We start from the raw sequence: 17,007 nt of genomic DNA, 5'->3' as shown, positions 1-17,007 counted from the left end.
AGTTGGTATACTGTGAGCAGCAGAGTAAAGGTTACTAGGTGGCTTGCTGAGAATGAAGACCACTGGGTGAGCAAAAAGTCACCTCAACGAGGGCACAGCAAGCTGCATCTGTTAAAATGAGAAGACTCGTAAGTAAGTCTCAAAACCAGACTTCTAGATCAACTAAGGCAACCACAAAGGGCAACAAGATGGAACAATTTGATACTCACCAACCTGGATTCCCTGAACTGGCAACAAAAGAAGACATGGAGAAAATGAAATCAGAAATAATTTCTCAGATAACACCAGAGATTGTGCCCATAGTACAAGACACAAATAATAAATCTAGAGTGGACACAGATTAAAAAAAACCAGAGGAGCTGAGGAACATGATGGAATCCCAACATAGGAAACAAACGGAATCCATAAAACAAATGCAAACAGATTTCCAGGGGATTAAAAACTCCATTGAAAATTTGTGCAGCAGAATAAGCCAATGCTAAGATAGAATTTCAGATATAGAAGATAGAATTGGAATTAGTGAGCAGGAAAAGAAAAATTCCTCAAAAATAGTAAGAGACCATGAGAAATCAATCCAGCAACTGCTAGACAATACAAAAAAGAATAACATCAGAGTGACTGGAGTCAAGGAAGAAACAGGGGAGAGTGCAGGTGACATAAAAAACTTATCACAGAAGTAATGGCAGAAAACTTCCCAAATAGGGGGGAAAAACTTGACATAGAGAAAAGTGAGACCTATACCTCTCCAACTAGCCATGATCAAAAAAAAATCTACACATAGGCATATAATAGTTAAGATTCCAGAAACACAACAGAAGAAAAAAATTCTACAGTTAGATAAAAGAAACAAATCACATACAATGGGAAGCCCATCAGAATCACAGCAGACTTCTGAACACAAATCCACAAGGTGGAGTGATGTATTTCAAACCCTAAAGAAAAACGGCCTCCAGCTCAAATTGATTTACCTTGAAAAACTATCTTTCAAAATTGATAGAGAAATAAGATACTTTCATGACAAAGAGAACCTTAGGAATTTCATGAATATCAAACCAGCACTCCAAAAAATTTTAAACAATATCTTAGGAAAAGACAAGGAGGACCACAATCCCAAGAAGCCCAGCAGAATAAATCCATAGGGCATGACAAGAAATTAAAGCAAAGGGGGAGAATTCAGTGAAAAAGAAAAAGTCATGACAATGATAAGTCAATACATATAAGTTATAACCATCAATGGTAGTGGTCTCAATTCACCAATCAAAAGAAATAGACTGGCAGAATGGGTCAAGAAGCAAGACCCAACAATATGCTGCATACAAGAAACACACTTAATTCAAAAAACCTCATAGACTGAAAGTTAAAGGGTGGAAAACAATACTCCATGTGACAGGAACCCGAAAAAAAAAGCAGGAGTAGCTATCCTCTTTGAAGACCAAGTGGATTTCAAACCAACACTGATTAAGAGAGACAAAGAAGGACACTACATCCTTGTAAAGGGAACAATCCAAGAGGAAGAGATGACAATCATTAATATATATGGAGCAAAAACTACTGCACCCAACTATATAAAATAAATGCTAATGTACATGAAAAATCAAATAAGCACTAATACAATAGTGGTGGGGGACCTCAATACCTCACTGTCGCAAATAGATAGATCAACTAGACAAAAAAAAAAAAAAAACCCAACAAAATACTAGGAGTCAATCAAACTCTTGAACAAATGAACTTAACAGATGTTTACAGAGTGTTCCACCCCACAAAATCAGAATACACTTTCTTTTCACCTGCACATGTGTCATTCTGCAAAATAAACCAGATACTCTCTCATAGAACATGTTTAAGTAAAGACAAAGGAATTGAAGTTATCCCCTGTATATTATCAGACCATAATGTGATGAAATTGGAGATCCATAGCAAAAGAAACTGCAGGAATTTCATATACATGTAGAAATTGAACAACACACTTCTGAATAACCAATGGGTCACAGAGGAAATTAAAGAAGAAATCGGACAGTTTCTACAATTAAATGACAATGACAATACAACATATTGGAATCTATGGGACACAATGAAAGGAGTCTTACAAGAGAAATTCATAGTAGTGAACACTCATATTAGGAAAACAGAGTGAGCTCAAATAAACAACCTGATGCCAGAACTCAAGCTTGTAGAAAAAGAAGAGCAGGACAAACCCAAAGCTCATACAAGGGAGGAAATTATAAAGATCAGAGGAGAAATCAATGCAATGGAGGCTAAGAGAACGATACAAAAAAATCAATGAAATCAAGAGTTGGTTCTTCAAAAGAATCAACAAAATTGACAAACCCTTAGACAAACTTATCAGAAAAAGGAAAGAAAAGGCCTAAATCCATGCAATTAGGAATGAAAAGCGTGAAATTACAATGGACCCAGCAGAAATCCAGAGGATCATCAATACCTATTTCAAGAACCTATATGTCAATAAGATGGGAAACACAGAAGAATTGGACAGATTCCTAGATAAGTATGAATTACCAAAGTTGAACAAAGATGACCTAAAAATTGTAAACAATCCAATATCAGTCAATTAAATTGAAAAAGTAATTAAAAAGCTACCAACTAAGAAAAGCCCGGGTCCTGATGACTTCACTGCTGAATTCTACAAGACATTTAGAGAGGAACCATTGCCACTACTGTTTAAACTCTTCAATGAATTTGAAAGGGAAGAAATACTCCCAAATTCATTCCTGGAAGCAAGCATCACCTTGATCCCCAAAGCAGAGAAAGACCCAACCAAAAAAGAAACTATAGGCCAATCTCACTAATAAACATAGATGCAAAAATTCTTAATAAGATACTGGCAAATAGAATGCAGAAGATCATCAAGAAGATCGTACACCCTGGCCAAGTGGGATTCATCCCAGGAATGCAAGGATGGTTCAACATAGGCAAATCAATCAGTATAATACACTATATCAATAGAGCCAAGGACAAAACCATATGATCATCTCAATAGATGCAGAAAAACCATTCGACAAAATCCAACTCGAATTTATGATAAAAACCCTACAAAAAATTGGAATAGACAGTCTCTACCTCAATCTGATAAAAGCCATCTATGAAAAACCAACAGCCAATATCATACTATATGGTTGAAAACCAAAATCCTTCACACTAAAATCAGGAAGAAGACAAGGATGTGCACTGTCACCACTCCTGTTCAACATAGTTTTGGAAACATTAGCCAGAGCAATTAGACAAGAGAAAGAAATAAAAGGAATAAAGATAGGAAAGGAAGAAATCAACTTGTCATTATTTGCAGATGACATGATACTCTATATAGAAGACTCCAAGAACTCCACAAAAATTCTTCTAGATTAATAACCAAATTCAGTAGTTGGATACACGGTCAACAAACAAAAATCACTAGCTTTTCTCTACAGGAACAACAGACTCACTGAGACAGAAATAAGGCAAACAATTCCTTTCACAATAGCATCCAAAAAACTGAAATACCTAGGAATCAACCTGACAAGAGAAATCAAAGACCTCTTCTCTAAAACCTATAGCACTCTGAAAAGAGAGATTGAAGATGATGTCAGAAAATGGAAAGACATCCCTTGCTCCTGGGTAGGAAGAATCAACATAGTGAAAATGGCCATACTTCCAAAACTGCTATATAGATTCAATGCAAACCCAATTGAAATTCCAGGAACATACTCCACAAACATTGAGAAAACAATCCAAAAATTCATTTGGAACAAGAAGAGACCTAGAATAGCAAAAGCAATTCTAGGCAACAGAGACATGGCAAGGGGTATCACAACCCCCAATTTGAAACTATACTACAAAGCTACTATGATAAAAACAGCATGGTACTGGCAAAGAAACAGACCTGAGGACCAGTGGAACAGATTAGAAGATGCAGAAACAACTCCAGACACACTCAGCCACCTCATCTTTGACAAAGGATCCAAACACCCTCACTGGAGGAAAGATAGCCTCTTTAATAAATGGTGCTTTAAGAATTGGGCTTCAATTTGCCAAAGATTAAAACTAGACCTATATCTCTCACCATGCACTAAACTAAAATCAAAATGGATTAAAGATCTAAATATTAAAATAGAAACACTGAACCAGCTGGAACAGAGGTTAGGTAGAACCCTTGAAGACATTGGTGTAGGAAAACATTTGATGAACAAAACCTCAGTTGCCCATGAACTAGCACAAATAACCAACAAGTGGGATCTCTTCTTATTAAAAACTTATGTGCCTGGGGATTTAGCTCAGTGGTTCTGCCTCCTGCCTGGCAAGCTCAAGGACATGAGTTCAATCCCGGGTACCAAAAAAAAAAACACAAACAAACAAAGACAAAACCAAAAAACTTCTGCACAGCAAGAGAAACCACCAACAGTATGAAGAGACAACCCACAATGTGGGAAAAAATTTTCACCTGCTATTTTTCAGACAAAGGTCTACTCTCTCAAATCTATAAAGAACTTAAAAAAAATCAGACCTCCCAAATTTAAAAACCCAATCCGAAAATGGTCATCTAAAATGAACAGACATTTCTCAGACAAAGAAGAACAAATAGCAAAGAAACATATGAAAAAATGTTCAACATCACTGGTCATTTGAGAGATGCAAATGAAAACAACACTGAGATTCTGCCTCACCCCTGAAAGAATGGCTGCTATCATGTAATCGACCAATAACAAATTCTGGCAGGGATCTGGGGAAAGAGGAACCCTGCTCCACTGCTGGTGGGTGTGTAATCTGGTACAACCACTGTGGAAATCAGTATAGAGATACCTCAAAGAAGTGGGATTGGAAGTCTCATTTTACCCAGCTATTTCCCTGCTGGGTATCTTCACCAAAGAATTAAAAGAATCCTACCACATTGATATATGTGCACCCATGTTGATAGCAACATTGTATTAGCTAAAACTTGGAAGGAGCACAATTGCCCATTGACTGGAGACTGGATAAAGAAAATGTGGGGATTTTTTTTATAAAATGAAGCACTACTCAGCCATAAAAAATGAGAAATTAGAGACATTTATAGCTAAATGGATGCTCATTGAGACAATACTCCTAATTTAAAAATACGACACGCATGTGTAAATACAGAATAGTTTCTCTAGTGTGAGAAACTGAAAATGTAAATAAGGACTAAAAGGTATAATAGATCATGTGAAATAAGAAGAAAAGGGGCAAAGGGGAGGGGGAGGGGGGCTGAAAGAAGGGAATGGAATTAATAAAAGGAAAAAATTGGAAACAAAGTCTTTCTAGATAGGGAGGGATGGTGGGGTTGAAGGGAAGGCAGGGGAATAGGGAAAAAATAAGAACCAAGAGAGATTATGTAAAGGTGCAAATTTCCACTGATGAATGTCCTTATATTGTATACCTTAAATGTACCAATATAATTAATAAAAATGATATAATAGATAATGTGAAATAGGAAGAAAAGGGGCAAAGGGGAAAGAGAAGTGGGAGGGGTAGGGGAAAGGAAAGAAGGGAATGGAATTAATATGAGAAAATGAAAAAATGGGAACAAAGTTTTTGTAAATAGGGAGGGATGGAGGGGTTAAAGGGAGGGCAGGGGAATGGGGAAAAAATAAGAACCAAGAGAGATTATGTAAAGGTGTAGATTTCCAATGATGTCATTATATTGTATACTTAAAATGAATTTAAAAATTCATTAAAAAAATAGTTCAATGTAAAACATGTTGATGAAACAAGCAATATTACTAGAAAGACTTTAACAATAAATGAAGTAGGGAGACATTAAATAATTTGTTCAAGGTCAAGAGTGAGGAGAGTTGAGGATTTTACATAGAAACATATGAAACATCACAGAGATGCTCTGTTAGTTGAAGTGGGAATATGAGAAGGTGGTAACCTGGTTCCTATTCCTCATCATCCCATGACAACCCTTACATTATTCTCATAATACCTTCTATACTAATTGGAGGAATTTGAAGATCATTAGTGTTGATGAGAATGACCAAGCTGTAAAATGAGGCTGTGATAAAATTTTGTTACTGAGACAACAGAAATTTTTAATGTTAACAGAGTGTAATTATCTTCAGGAATCCTATTTAAATTGTGTACTTAAATTGAAAAACAAAAATTTTAGTAATTTTTAAGTTTGCCTAATAAGGTAAAACACTGGTGTAGGTGATCTCTAACTCCCAATTTCAGGTTTGATATGTACATCATGTGCTGTTCCTTAGGGAAGGTGGCCTTCATAATCTTTCCATGAATCATCTCAGAAAATGAATAAAAATATCCAAATAATAAGAGTTTTGTTTAGGAGTTTGCTAGTTACTTCCAGTCAGCCCTTTATAGTGTTCCTATCTACTCAATTGTTACCTTTATAAGTCCAGAATATTTCTTCAGCAGAAACTAGCGTAACTACATATATAAGAACAAAAGAAGTCTGTCTAATGTGATAATTTGTACTTGAGATATCTTTCAAATAGCCTGTTGGAGTTGAGCCTTATTTACTGCTGCTTGTACACCATCTTTCCACTATAATCCTCTAAATGTTGTCACATATATCATGGAAACGCTTCAGGAATAGGATAGAGTTATTTGTGAAAGATGATTGTGTAATATGACCCAAATTAATGCTACATTACATGTCCATGCTGCATGAGCAAATTTCAGTGTGTTTGGATATATTATGTCATTTGACTAACACATGATTGTGAAATGGGTATTACTTACTTTCATCTCCATTTTAGAAAAGCATAAACTGAGCCTTAGAGGACTTAAATAGCATGTGATAACAGAAGTGTTCTTGTCAGATCCAGTATTCCCTTTATATTGAGTCCAATTATTCAATTTAGTACAAGTTTAGTCCTTGGCATTTCTTTTTTTTTTTTTTTTTTTTTGGTACCAGGGATCGAACTCGGATCCTTGCGCTTGTGAAGCAGGCGCTGGAACCACTGAGCTAAATCTCCCGCCCTCCTTGGCATTTCTTGAGGAGAATTGAGTAGAACTACAGATATAAAAAAGGGGAAGTGTTTTTAGTATGATAGTCTGTTCTTAAAAAACATTCCAAAGAGCCTGGCAAAATTGAGCTTCTATTGCTTACTGTTCCTTATCCACCACCTTGCTGGTTATAATCTTCAAATGTTTTCCTCCTTTTCTATCATGGGAACTCATCTTGTACAGAATCTAGGAGAACATTTAGGTACTACTATTTTCTGTTTTACACAGGTGACACCAGGCTCAGCATGGTTAAATCATATTCCTAATATTTCCAATTAAATGATTTAAATTTCGTTGGAATCCAGGATCATCTGTGTCAAAAAACATAGCTTATGCTTCCCTTGAGAGGCAGGACTTGTTCCCCCAGTGCCATGGATGCCTAAAACTGCCAGATAATAAGCAGACATTTAGGTCCAGTATGTCATAATAGGCACGCCCTTTATACTCTATAAACACAGATTCAGTGAAGCAAGCATCTAGACCAGAGCCTTAGACACTGTGCTCTGGCTATGAGCTGACTGGCAAAGACAGAAGAGAAATAGAAGGTGGCTTAGGAAGTACAAGTTACTATGGCGTTCCCAGAACATCACAAAGAATGTCCATGGCCAGGAAATGAGACAATTTTCTGAACTTAAGGCCAAGAAGAAAGCTGACTCTCAAGATCTTAGGCACAAGTTAGAGGAAGTCTAACATGAAAGTGACTAGTGAGTATCTGACAATTGGGCTGACTGCGATTGCAGTTGCTTAAGCCTCTGCTTCAGGTTAAAACTGACCTCAGAGTTTGCAAGGGCTAAATATTCAGCTATGAGAAAAGAATTCATGCAAAATCTGGGAACCAGGAAATATTTGAAGCAGTCACTTGAGTGCAGCAGAAGTCTTTCAGCGCAATGCTCTTTTCTTCTTTTGTAAGCAGGACCTTTTAGGCATCCCTCAGTTATTAATGAAAAAAAAATCAAAACAAAAAAGTAAAATGTCACTGTGAATTTGGGATTCCTTTTCCTAAAGAATACTGAAGTAATTTTAGCGTATGGTGGGTATGGGAAAAGTGGGAAATAATCCAGCAGTTTGAGAATTTATAAGAACTCAGCCTGTGTAGCATATCCCTTCCATACTTTTATTGGTATTTACATCCTCAAGTCTTTGTGGTTGCTTGACCTTATTCTCTTAAAGTTTGGCTTCCTTTCAAGGAGAAAGTTTATCATGGTACTAATATGGCTTTGCATGCCAATCATGAAGAGCATATTTTCAAATTTTAAACTTTTTAGTATGAAATTACTTTTCCAAGAATAGGCCAAAGAACTTAACATGTTCTCCTTATCTCAAGCTCCCATTCATATTTCACTATCTGTCCTGATGCCTTTATACCAAAATGATCCAATCCAGCATGGAATAAAATTGTTAAGATGGTCTAATTTTCCAAAATGATTTGTAGATTTAGTGAAAGTCCCACTAAAAGCTCAGCTGCCTTTCTTTGAAATATATACATGAAGTTTCTAAAATTCCTATGAGAATATAATTGTCCAGAATTGCCAAACAATCATGAAAAAGAAGGGTGTTTGAAGACTCACACTTGCCAGTTAAAATTTACTACAATATTATAGTAATCAAAACAGTGTGGCATAAGGACAATATATACATTAATGACATAGAAAAGAAAGTCTGAAGTAAGTTCTTTCAATCATAGTGAATTGAAATTTTTAAAGTTTTATTGTATTTTTAGTTGACAAGTAATAATTGTATATATTTATGGGATGCAGTGTGATGTTTTGATGCATGTATACATTGTGGAATCATTAAATCACTTCAATTATCATATCATTGCCTCAAATATTTATAATTTCTTTGTTGTGAAAATCCTTCTTTTTAGCTTATTTGAAATATATAATACACCATTTTAATTTTCTTTAAGCCTAGACCTAGACAGGTAAAATTTCAAACACTAACTCATTTTATAGTCATACTTTTGGTAACTTATCATCTTTTTATGTGGCCAATACTTATTTATGTTGGGGAGGAAAGAAAGGAAAATTTATATACATGTCATACTAAGAAAAAATGTATGTATTTAATTGATGTTAAATAGCTTCTGTTACAAAACAGATCTGTAATTACTAATATACTTCAGTAGAAATTAATTTCAATCATTTGTATTGTAGTTGTTGACAACAAGTTATTTTTTTTTTTTTTTTTTGGTCTGGGGATTGAATTCAGGACCTTGTGCTTGCAAGACAGATGCAGTGCCACTGAAATAAATCCCTATCCCCAATAAATTCTTTATAGTACACGTCTATATTTCAATTTATTAACCAGGATAATATATTTGAAAATCTTAGTGAAAAGTTTAATGATTAAATTCTGTTTGAAAACAAGATTTAAGGACTTAAATAGATGCAGAAACTTTAAAACAACTTTAAAAATACTTGCAAGATAATAAGACAGAATCAAACTACCCTTAGGTTTGGTATCAACAAGGAAGATTGAGGAAAAAAGGAAACACATCACTTGCAAATAAGATTTTACTTCCTATGACACAATTTTCTACTTCCTGATACACAATTTTGTTGTGTGATTTAGCACTCAATTTTTTCCTTCCTAAGTGTACTAGCCAGGCTTCCTGTTGCTGGGATACAATACCAGACGCCTGCTATTTAAAGTTGGACAAGTTTAATTTAGCTCATGATTTCAGAGGATTCAGTCCATGGTTGGGTGGATCCAAGGTAGAAAAACTGACAGAAGAGAGTAACAGAGAAAGGTGCTTAATTCATGGTGGCTGGAAAGCAGAGTAGGGAAAGAGTGTCAGGAAAGAATCCATCTAGGACCATATGCAGTGTACTTCTCAAGGTCAGGCATCCATGACCCACCCAGACACATCTAAATGTGTGGTTTACTAATCAGTCAGGTGTTTCATAATTGAATCAAGTTGACATATCACTACTAACATTACACTAAGCATGCTTCTAGACTTTTCAAATAAATAATGGTCACTAGTGATCAGAGACTTTCTCAGCAGAGTTAAAGGACATGTCAGAGTTAGAAGATTCTCATGTGACCATTTTTGTGGAGAAGGTTGTTTTTTTACTGCAGGCACAATGTTTACTGGATGCTGTGATTAAATTCTCTTCCCAAAAGACCTATTTATTCTTCCACTTTGAGGACAATCTATCTCCCTACTTCCTATTATCTATCTTATTTTGCTCTTTATTTTTACACTGCGTTTATCATAATGGAAACAATGTGATATTTAAGCTTGTGTATCTTATTTATTTCACTTAACATTCTATTCTCAAAATGCATCCAGTTTCCTACAAATGACTCAATTTTATCTTTCTTTATCACAGAGTATTACTCTATCATGTGTAAATACCACATTTTCTTTATCCATTCATCTGCTGATGGACATAAGGACTTCTTCCAAGATTTAGCTACTGTGAACTGTAGAAACATGGTTATCCATGTAGCTCTGTAATATGATGTTTTTAACTATTTCAGGAGGATGGCTGGAAAGAGAATAGCTGAGTCAAATGGAATTTCTAGTTTTAGTTTTTTAAGGAATCTCCATATTGATTTCTATACTGGTTTTACTAGTTGGCATTCTCACCAGTAGTATAGAAGGGTTCATTTCTCACCACAGCCTCACCAATATTTGTTATGATTTGATTTCTTGATGATGGCCATTCTTACTGGGAGAAGATGAAATTTCAGTGTTGTTTTAATTTGCATTTCTTTAATGGCCAGTGATGTTGACCAGAGATGGAGGAAGGGGAGAGGGAAAGAAAGGGTAAGGGATAAAAAATAAGGAAATGAGCTGTGTTATGTACATGTAGCCACTTCACACAAGGAATGTAAACATGATGTACTACATACATGTACAAAAAAAAGAAGAGGGTCAAGGGATGGGTGGATGGGGGAGGGAAGAAAAGATAGGGAATTTAAAAAGGAATTAAGATGTGTTATGTACGTGTACCAAATTCCCACAAGGAATGTAAACAGTATGTACTATGCAATGCACTTATAAACTAAAATATAAAACAAAACAAAATGAAAAAGTAAAAATAATTTAAGGACCTGTTTATATGCATTTTTACAGAGGCTTCTGGATCTATATATATATACTCACACATATATATATACATATATATATACATATATATGTATATATGGAAGTGGTGCTACTATGAAACAATTAGCAAGAGAAGTAGAGGTGAAATGCCATTTCTAATTGCCAAGAGGGACTCGAGAATAGTCACAGTTCTGTCCCATTGAATCCAGATCTAATTTCACTTTACCAAGAGGTGCTTCCTGTTAATTCCATGCTTTTTAGTTTTCACAAGTGGCCTGTGCTGTACTGAGATGGAGTAGATAACTATCTCTGAATTTTCTAATTCTGAATGAATGTCAGTTAAAAATTAAGTTGTTGGGGCTGGGGATTTAGCTCAGTGGTTTCGCTGCCCGCTGCACAAGTATAAGGACCCGAGTTCAATCTCCGGTACAAAAAAAAAAAAAATTAAGTTGTTAGGACCTACTCAGTTTATTGAATTATAATTAATAGGGAAGCATCTTTATTTTAATTAGTTTCTTATTATTTCTATGCAGCAAACCTAGCATTTGTAAACACATTGGTTTGACTCTGTTAATGTTTCTATGCCACAATTATGATGCATTATGCATTAGGTGCATTAATGGTAGGACAGGATTAATAAAGGGGTGATAGCTTTGACTTTTCTGTGTCTATCAGATAGAAACTAGGATAGCTAGTCAATTTTTTGGTCAGCAAATTAGCATACCTTGAGATAGGCAAGGCCTAATTGTAATAGATCTGAGTAAAATGACCCAGGGTAGAAATACATAAGGAAAATAAGACTTGAAGAATGGCAGAATTAACTGGATACTTTTATTCTGCAATTTCAGCAGAGAATTGAAAGTCTGTTAATTGGAAGCAAGAGGTAGCTTCTTTTGTGTTATGGTCTCACTGGCTCTGATAGCTGATGGCCTAGTGAATGTGGTTTTCAACTCTAGAAATCCCAACAATCAGGCCTGACAGAAATGGATATGTTCCTTATGGAGGAATAACTTTTTCCTCTGTTTTCTAGTAGAGTTGGGCCATGAGAAATTACGTATGTGACCAGAAATGGACAGGATAATCTTCCTTCAAGGAATAACTTCTTTGAATAAAGGCGGTTTCCTTTCAAGGGGCTTTGGAAAAAGGTAAATATAAACAACCAGTATGGTTCATAGACTAATTCTCAGTAGATAAAGACTCCAGTAGAGGATAAGTTGTTTTCTGGTGCGTGCGTGTGTGTGTGTGTGTGTGTGTCTGTGTATGTACGCGCACACCCATGCATGCATGTGCAAGTGTTTGTGGACACATGATTCTTGGGAGCTCCCTGGGATTCTTTGTACAAAAGTTTCTCCTGAATAAAAGAATTGCATGTTTGTTGATTTGGGGGGTTTTTTTGTTTTGTTTTTTGGTACCGGGGATTGAACTCGGGACCTTGTGCTTGCGCACAGGCTCCTGAACCACTAAGCTAAATCTCCGGCCCCGTTTCTTGATTTTTTTTATAATTGAGATATCATTCTTGATCTAAGATACTAATAAAAACCAAAGTAATGATAAATTTTTCTGGAGAGATTCTTTCTTGAGGTATAAAAAATCCAGTCTACCAGTAAGGCATGAGTTTGTGGGAAAGAGCACAATGACTTTCTCTATTTGACGGAGACGACTGAATCTAGCTTTGCGGCCACTCAGATCATCAGCAGATGAAAGCAAATTAGTCCGAGCCCAGGAATGATGAAGATGATAAAATATCATTGCTGTCTATCCACATCCAGGGAGAAGTTAGCATTGTCCTTCATGAAGAAACTGAATCTTTCCATTACTTTTCCTAAGGAAGGACATAGTTAACAAGGTTAATTTAAATGACACAAAATCTATATGATATTACAGCCAAAAAGAAATATAGAGATTATGAGGTAGGGCTTCATCATATAGATCAGAAAACTGAGTTCCAGAAAAGTCTTGCTTTTTCTTTGGGGAGCTTCTGCCCCAGGCAAGAGCAGAATTTCTGCAGCCAAGTGATAATTCCACCCTATCTGCTCCACTCGCTGATCCCAGGACCCACTTATCCTTGATGTCTTAAGGCAACACAACACAAAAGAATTTTGTCAAGGAAAGTGGAGGAGGCCTGTCACTCAGCTTTTCCTGGTCAGTGAGGCCTGTGAGGAAGCTGCATCCTGCATTAGTGAAGAGGACTTCACCATATTTTCCTCTCAGTGTCCCTGGAATACGACTAGTTTTCTGGCCATGAGTCCAGTTTGTGTCTCTCTGAGAGAATCTTTCCTTTTGTGAAATAAAACATCCTCAAAAGAAAAGAAATAGGTATACACATCCTTTTGAGCTCTGACCTAACTTGACATTCTAACTTCCTAGATAACCACAAAAATGAAAAATACAAGATCTAAAATAAGTAGCCAAAGGATAATGGCTTAGGAGAGAGTTAATGATGATATGAAGTAGTTTTGGTGTGAGGTAGTAATCGCTAAATTGTATGTTTTTCACTCAAAAAGGGGACGTCTGCCTGGTTACAGTTTTTCAAAAAACATTGCGCATGCCAAGCAAAATACCTAAACAAAACCTGTCCATGAGATCTTGGTCCAAGTACTTACAGCTTGTATCCCTTATTTTAGATAAAAGAAAAACAATCATTCTAGTTGCCTAGTTTTTCTGAAGGCAAAAAGATACTTAGATCCTTTAAGAAACTGTGGATAAAGGTCTGAGTATGTCTTAGAATCAAGCTGTATCTGAGATTGTTAAGTATATTAGATGTCGTGTAGGATAGCAGTTTGCTATTCTTCTATGGTGTGGCATCCAGGATCCTATCTTTAGATGAGTTATTTTATGGAAAACAGTCAAAAACTGAACTTTCAGGAAGAGATCCTCTGGTGATTCCTGCTTGCTCCTACTGAACCTCTGGACTCCATGGACTTTTGTTTGAGAACTCAGAGTCTTGCAATATTGACAGACAGGAACTGAAGGGTCTGACCCAACTCTTATCTGACTGTACAACAGTTTTCTCTCCAAACTGGCTATTCTGGGTGGGAATAAGTACAGCTTATGGGGAGTTCAGTGGGCTGCAGGGAACAGGAGGGATTATAGTGGAGAACACTGGCCCCAGCCCTCTTTTTCTCCCCACGAAGTACTCACAAGCTTTCTGTACACAAGTGACATTCATTCCCATAAGTGATATAGTCAGAACCGCAAACTGGCAGGTATGTGATGGGGCAAGGGATGGCCACCACTGGGTACTTCCTGTAAATGCTGCAGTCAACCTAGCCAAACACAAGAGATGTCCTCATTTTCTACCCGGCCTCAAGCTAAGTTCCCCTTGGCTGTAAGATCTGGAAGTTTGAGTTCAGATGTTCTGATGTTGCTGAGGCGACTTTTATACAAAATGTTACCTCTGTGACAAACATGAGGACTGGTAACAATAATTCTATTTAGTAATTTCTATGCCAGGCAATTAACTTAAATCTGCAAGAATTTAATTTGCTTAATCTTTAGAACAATTGAACAGGAGAATGTCTACTACTACTTCTACTTAAAGAAAGAAAAATTAAAGCTTAAAAAGAGATATGACTTGTATGAAGTCAATGATTATAAACGCTAGATGTGGGATTTAAATCCAAAGCCTGTGCAACTGAATCAAGGCATTTCTGCAAGTCTCTCATACATTGTCCCTCCCATAAAAACATAACCGATGTCTCAACTGAAAGTCAGCCTTCTCTCTTTTAACTTTGGATTTAAAAGAAATTATTTGGTGGAGAGCATGGTTATTATATTTGTGTCATATTTCTTCACTTGCATCCTGGAGAGCAGAAATATTTCAGTATCTCTGTTTGACTACCCCTTTGATTAATTATACATCCAGACCTAATCATGCATATATGTTTCAGAAGTATTTGTTAGCTAATTAACAGCCAATAGAAACTGACATTAAAATATTATTCAACATACTTACAGTTGTCAAAGCCATACTGTTAACTTCTGAAAGAGACAGACAGATAAAATGTGAACGATGGGGCAAACCATTGAAATCTCATTAATTAATGTATGTTTTGTGCTCTAATTAAAGACTATGCATTTCCCCTGACAATGAGTCTCACCATACTCTCAAACTGATGCAAAATCCCAGCTGTATACCCAGGAAGTTGAATGGCCCTTGTTTCAGGCAAGGGAATTGCCTGAATTTCCTCTTTATTGACTAAGGCATTTTCTGGAGCTTATAATGTCTTTGACAATGGTTGACAGCTAACAGCACTAAATACTGCTGTCATCACTCCTAAGATCCTGAAATCCTCTCCCCATAATTGATATAAGGGAATGGAATGGAACATCTGTAAACTGTTAGAAACTTGTTTTAAATACATACTTTTTCACCACATAAATATCTAGTTGTTGGACTCTGGCCTCTGGAGAATCGTGTTTTATTTTGACCCTCCTACATTGATTTGAGAAGACATCTAAGTTTTTCTGCATGTTTGCACCTGAGCAATGAATCTAATAACACTAACTACTTCCGGTGTCCTTATAAAATGAAGACACTCACCTGAAGTGCTGCAGAAATGGCTCAGTGTGCAGAGCACAAGGAGACCCCGAAGGACCTTCATGGCAGAGATGGCTGTTATGTGGAGGCTACTCTGAGGTTGTCACACAGCTGAATGCCCCATGCCCTAGGAAGGAGGTCATGTTTATATGGTGAGCTTTGGTTCCTCCACCTTTCCTGTGAGGTAATCCAGAGTCAGTTTGGGCTGTGAAAGATCTCAATACTTGTGACATCCTAGGTGGTGTTGCAGTCCTTGTCGCTTAATTGCTACTGCCTATCTGAGCAAGACTTTGATTATTCGAAATGAGAAGTATTTTTCTGCCTGTCCCATGGGTGGGAACTGTTTCTTGGAATTCAAAGCTTCATGTAAAAGAGATTAAGTCTGAGCACTTTGGCCTAGTTGTGAAAAATTCAAATTTCCTTTATTTTACCAAAATGAAAGATATTAACTCAAATTGGACAGATAATAACAGTGTTTATGCTTTGATTCATGGGAAAATTTTGCTTTATTTTCAAAGAAATGAACCTATGTAGCAAGCTGCTGAAAAGAACAGTAACTTTAGCACTCATGAAGCTTGTAGAAGGAGATTGATATATTGCCTTTCACATTTCTAGCTATGAGATCTTGCATAAGTCATTCATAAGCCGTGAGCCTTTGGCAATCAGGAGGGTTTGATGATACTGTGGTAACCTATAACCCAGTGATTTTAGGGACTGAAAACAGCACAACTCTACATGGCGGTCAGCTGATGGTGTTGCATTGCCTTCACTCTGGCTGCCACCTGGGCAGAATTGTCTTTGCTTGGAATACAGTTGTCAGATGAAGTAAAGGTGTATTCCTAACTTTCTTTTTTAGCAGTGAAATAAACATTCTAGCCCAGAAGTGACATGACTGCCATGTGACCGTCACATGGCCTCACTCAGCCAGAGAGGTCAGAGAGTGGATACAATTAACCTTATCTTTTCCCCTCAAGGCCAAAAGGGGAAAATTGGAAGTACAGATGTTCTTCGTTTAATGACCTAGCTGTTTAACAACTGTTGGGACTTAAGACCCACCACTTGGACTTATGACCCCTCTTTTTCTTATACAGTTTTTTACGTCTTGTTTATAGAGCCTCAGTATTTTTCTTGTACACTACACCTTGTTTAGCAGTACTGTAATTTTTGCTGATTGTACTGTATATTACAGTACTGTAGTTTTTATGTTCTGTTATACATTATAGTACTTCATAAGAGCTATGTAAATAAAAGCAAAGTTATCAGGTTGGAGTTTCCTTTGACCATTTCTTTATTCTAAAAATTGTAATGTACATTCTATATGCAATTCATTTAATGACCTAGTAGCAGTGTCAGAACTTGGTAGTTAAATAGTTAAATGAGGAATGTCCATAGTTGGCAAGCAACATAGATACCACCCGTATCTTAA

The 17,007-nt window shown here is 36.4% G+C and overlaps 2 protein-coding genes across 4 annotated transcripts in view; both read right to left on the bottom strand.

Annotated features, from left to right (window-relative positions):
* LOC147826671 (caltrin-like protein 1) overlaps window positions 1–15,698 on the bottom strand; it is a 42,206-nt gene extending 26,508 nt beyond the window's left edge. For all 3 annotated transcript variants that reach the window (XM_087180624.1, XM_087180625.1, XM_087180626.1), the window contains exons 1-2: window positions 15,585–15,698; window positions 14,997–15,022 (exon numbers count right to left, since the gene is read on the bottom strand). The gene's annotated coding sequence lies outside the window, so the exon portion shown is untranslated. The remainder of the gene's footprint in view (window positions 1–14,996; window positions 15,023–15,584) is intronic.
* Window positions 11,859–15,696, bottom strand: Spink7 (serine peptidase inhibitor Kazal type 7). Its single transcript, XM_087180623.1, has 4 exons — window positions 15,585–15,696; window positions 14,997–15,022; window positions 14,183–14,307; window positions 11,859–12,863 (listed from the first exon to the last, which is right to left on the bottom strand). Exons 1-4 carry the CDS (start codon window positions 15,643–15,645, stop codon window positions 12,818–12,820), a joined length of 258 nt encoding a protein of 85 aa, XP_087036749.1. The 5' UTR covers window positions 15,646–15,696; the 3' UTR covers window positions 11,859–12,817.
* Window positions 15,699–17,007: the final 1,309 nt, after the last annotated feature.

Source organism: Heterocephalus glaber, unplaced genomic scaffold (assembly GCF_053883595.1).
Source record: "Heterocephalus glaber isolate CG9 unplaced genomic scaffold, H.glaber_assembly_v1.0 deba00001463, whole genome shotgun sequence".
Classification (NCBI taxonomy): Eukaryota; Metazoa; Chordata; class Mammalia; order Rodentia; family Bathyergidae; genus Heterocephalus; species Heterocephalus glaber.
This window is presented reverse-complemented; position numbering and strand designations above follow the sequence as displayed.

Bases quoted from the DNA above. Each gene is read 5' to 3' on its own strand.
- Spink7 (XM_087180623.1), bottom strand. From the start codon at position 15,645: ATGAAGGTCCTTCGGGGTCTCCTTGTGCTCTGCACACTGAGCCATTTC. The intron at 15,023-15,584 runs GTGAGTGTCTTC...TGTCTCTTTCAG, and splicing joins CCATTTCTGCAGCACTTCAG to AAGTTAACAGTATGGCTTTG. The intron at 14,308-14,996 runs GTAAGTATGTTG...GTGTTTGGCTAG, and splicing joins ACAGTATGGCTTTGACAACT to GTTGACTGCAGCATTTACAG.